At 64.3% G+C, this 3,118-nt stretch overlaps 1 protein-coding gene across 5 annotated transcripts; it reads right to left on the bottom strand.

The window, feature by feature from the left end:
- Positions 1 to 971: 971 nt before the first annotated feature.
- Positions 972 to 2,523, bottom strand: AURKAIP1 (aurora kinase A interacting protein 1). 5 transcript variants are annotated; one of them, XM_033845479.2, is made up of 4 exons: positions 2,423 to 2,445; positions 1,956 to 2,045; positions 1,238 to 1,683; positions 972 to 1,142 (listed from the first exon to the last, which is right to left on the bottom strand). In XM_033845479.2, exons 2-4 carry the CDS (start codon positions 2,005 to 2,007, stop codon positions 1,041 to 1,043), a joined length of 600 nt encoding a protein of 199 aa, XP_033701370.1. In that variant the 5' UTR covers positions 2,008 to 2,045; positions 2,423 to 2,445; the 3' UTR covers positions 972 to 1,040. The 5 variants fall into 5 exon arrangements, with proteins under 5 accessions (XP_033701370.1, XP_033701360.1, XP_033701352.1 ...); XM_033845469.2 differs by lacking the exon at positions 2,423 to 2,445 and adding an exon at positions 2,251 to 2,409; XM_033845461.2 differs by lacking the exon at positions 2,423 to 2,445 and adding an exon at positions 2,237 to 2,408.
- Between the last annotated feature and the right edge of the window lie 595 nt (positions 2,524 to 3,118).

Genomic DNA, 3,118 nt, shown 5'->3' with positions numbered 1-3,118 from the left:
TCCTTGAACCCAGTATCAGGAGCAGGGCAGACGCTGAGGATGAGGACGAGCCTCACCTGCACTCACGGACTCTGACCAGGCTCCTCCGCCTGCAGTCCAGCCCCCCAAGCCTGGATACAGAGGCCCAGGGGCCCCTCACTATTAGCGATAACACGTTCCCCTCCATGCAGGAGAAATCTGAAATTTCTGAGGACCACTAGCTCACACTAAGGCTCTACGCTTCCCCAGCTCCATAAACGGCACCCCTTCCTCAGCCAGCCCAACCCTGAACCTTCCAGAGTGAGCCATCCCTTCCTGGTGAGCCCTTCGCCACCCCCCTTCAGGGCCCCAGAAAGTGGCAGAGGCCAAGGAGCTCACAGCAGGCCACGGGTCCTCAGCTGCAGCTGAGCAGGGGACTGCACTTGAGGCCCAGGTGGCAGGGTCTGAAGGACCCCACCCATCATCTCTGAGGTTCTTTCCTGCCTCCCCTCCCCGTCTCCCCAGTGAGGCCCTCTCTGCCCCCTCAACTGTGCGGCTCCAGCTGCACGCATGTGTTTTTTCCAGTGAGTAGGTCTCACAGCACCACACGACGCACAGTTGGTTGAACCTGGCACCACAGAGGAGCGCTGACTATGAGCTCTGCTCGGGTTTTTCGACTGCACAGAGAGTCAACCGTGTATCCTAATCACATCAGCACCTCCATCGGGGCACTCCCTAACCTCCAAGCTGGTCCCCTTGGCACAGTTCCCATCTGCGTGCTCCTCAGGGGCAGGGCTGGGACTCTGCTCAGCTGTCCCCATGGCACCAGTTCGTGAAAAGCCAGGCTGTCACTCCTGCAGCCCTGGCACCAGGACAAGGGCCAGCTCGGGGAAGGGACCGCCAATCTGCCACCCAGGGCCCTTGTGTCTCTTATAACAGCAGACGCTGGTGCCAGCCTCAACCCCAAGACAGCTCACCCCAGGCAGAAGAGGGTCCAGGCCGGCAAGGATGACTAAGTTCTCTGAATATTTATTACAATGGGTCATCAGCAGTAACAGGGCTGGGGGAGGGACACACGAGACTCATTTGCCCTTCAGGTAGATCTTGGGGGTCTGCCAGCCTGCGGGGGCTTCCTTCAGGCCCGCCTTCAGCCAGATGCGCCTCAGGTCTCTCTCGAACCTTATCTGCGAGGGCAGAGAGAGGGACCACCAACAGGTCTGCGGCACAGCCACGCACCTCAACCACCCTGCCCAGCTCTGGACCGAGGGCCCACGCTCACCTGCTTCCGTCTCAGGCGTCCCTCCCTGACTTTCCGCCGCAGGAACCGGGTCCTCTTGACCAGCTTGCGGTACTTGTGATGATTCATCTTCCGCCGGCGGATCTTGAGCACGTTTTTGCACTGTATCTGGGGTGCGTCCCAGACGTCCTTACCCCCCTGCTCGAACCCTTCCCCCACCTGGCTGGGCGGACACTCATAGACTTGGGCTGGAGACACAATCTCTGGGGCCCCAGCGTCCAGTCTGGGCAGGAGGTAGCGAACGGTCAGCCAGTTCTCCAGGGGGCTGACACACATCTTCCTGGGGACCAGCATCTCCTCAAGCTCCATGTGGACCCGCCGGTCAGGGAGGGAGGCAACCCCACTTGGGCCTATTGGTTGCATGCTGTAACGAGGCCTGCAGGCATGCCTGCCCAACACCCCGCAGACAGGCCAAGGCCCACTGCAACCTGCAGGAGACAAGATGGCACAGTTAGTTACTGCTCGTGGGGCTACACGACCTATGCACGGCCACCGGGTCTGGGGAGCAGAACCTCCTGAAGCCCTGCTGACATTCTCAGGCCCAGACTTCCCCTCTGTGAAATCTGGACGTTTACGAGGTAGTTTGTGGCCGGGCCCCGCCTCCAGCTGGTGAGGCACAGCAGCGGGGGGAACTGAGCTGCTGACCACATTCCTAACCCAGGTGCGCCTCCCGCCCATCTGCCCCCACGGGGCCTCTCACCTGCCCGGGGAACAGCCCTGAGCAGCTGGGAAGTCAGGCGCACCATGAACATGGTCTGTGCTTGGCGGCGGCCCCAGGCACTCAGCCGAGCTGGAACACAGGTGCACGCCTAGGTCACTCCGGGGACTCCGGTCTCGCCCTGATTCCCGCACCCCGTCTCCCTCACCACCCTATCCCACCACGAGAACGCTGCTTCGAGCACGGCTCCCTCCCTCAAACCCTCCGCCGCTCCCCAGCTGCGCGACTCTGGGCAGGTACTGACTCCCTGAACCTAGTTTTACCCCGAGGCGCCCACCGCGCGGGTGGTGTGGACGCTCGGGTCTTAGGCCCCGAGCCCCAGCCAGCCGCGGTCGCCTCCGCCGTCCCTGGAGCCCACACGCCGCAGCCTCACGCCGACTCTTCCCAAACGCAACCGGTAGTCTCAGCTGGCCATTCCGCCGCCGCGCTAAGGCACTTCCGGTCCGTACCTAAACTGGCCCCCAGCCCGCGTGGGCCGCCCGCTGGTTCCTACGGCCAGCGGCCCCTAGCGCCCCACGGCGCCTCGCTCCGCGTCGGTGCAGGTCCCACCCGGCCCAGAAAGCGACGGTTTCCGGCCGGAGGAACCGCCCCCCGCGCCCCGCCCCAGCTCCTCCCACGGCTCGCTGGCTCCGCCTGTCCCTTGAGGATGCTAGAAAACTACATTTCCCACAACCCCGGGGGGCCCCTCTGCGCCTGCGTGGCCCAAACTCCCGTCGCCCCCCCCAAAGGGTCAGGGGCCCGTTGTCCCGGGAGGCCGGAAGTGGCGTTTCGGGACTGCGGAAGGGACGTTATCCCGTCGACGGAAATAGGGTTTGCAGGGGCGACGGAAGTGGCCCGAGATACTGCGGCTGCTGGGGCCGGAGGGGAAGAACCGGAGCCGCCGGGTCTGCGGGGCGTGGCCTCCACCCCCGAGCCCTCCTCCCGAGGATAGGAGGGAAGCTGGCAGACAGGTGACGGCGGCTCGGCCCGGGCTTCTGCAGCCCGGACGCCAGGAGTGCCGTGCCGGGCGTTGGGGGCAGAGTCGGGGCGCCGTCAGGAAGGACTCGGGGGTCTTGGACCCGCCGCCCCATCCCTTTGGCTTGCAGCCTCCTCTCTCTGCCAGTCTGGATAAGCAGAGGAGGCCCCGCGTCTAACGCTTTTTGCAT

The sequence above is a fragment of the Tursiops truncatus genome, chromosome 1, assembly GCF_011762595.2.
Source record: "Tursiops truncatus isolate mTurTru1 chromosome 1, mTurTru1.mat.Y, whole genome shotgun sequence".
Taxonomy (NCBI): domain Eukaryota; kingdom Metazoa; phylum Chordata; class Mammalia; order Artiodactyla; family Delphinidae; genus Tursiops; species Tursiops truncatus.
This window is presented reverse-complemented; position numbering and strand designations above follow the sequence as displayed.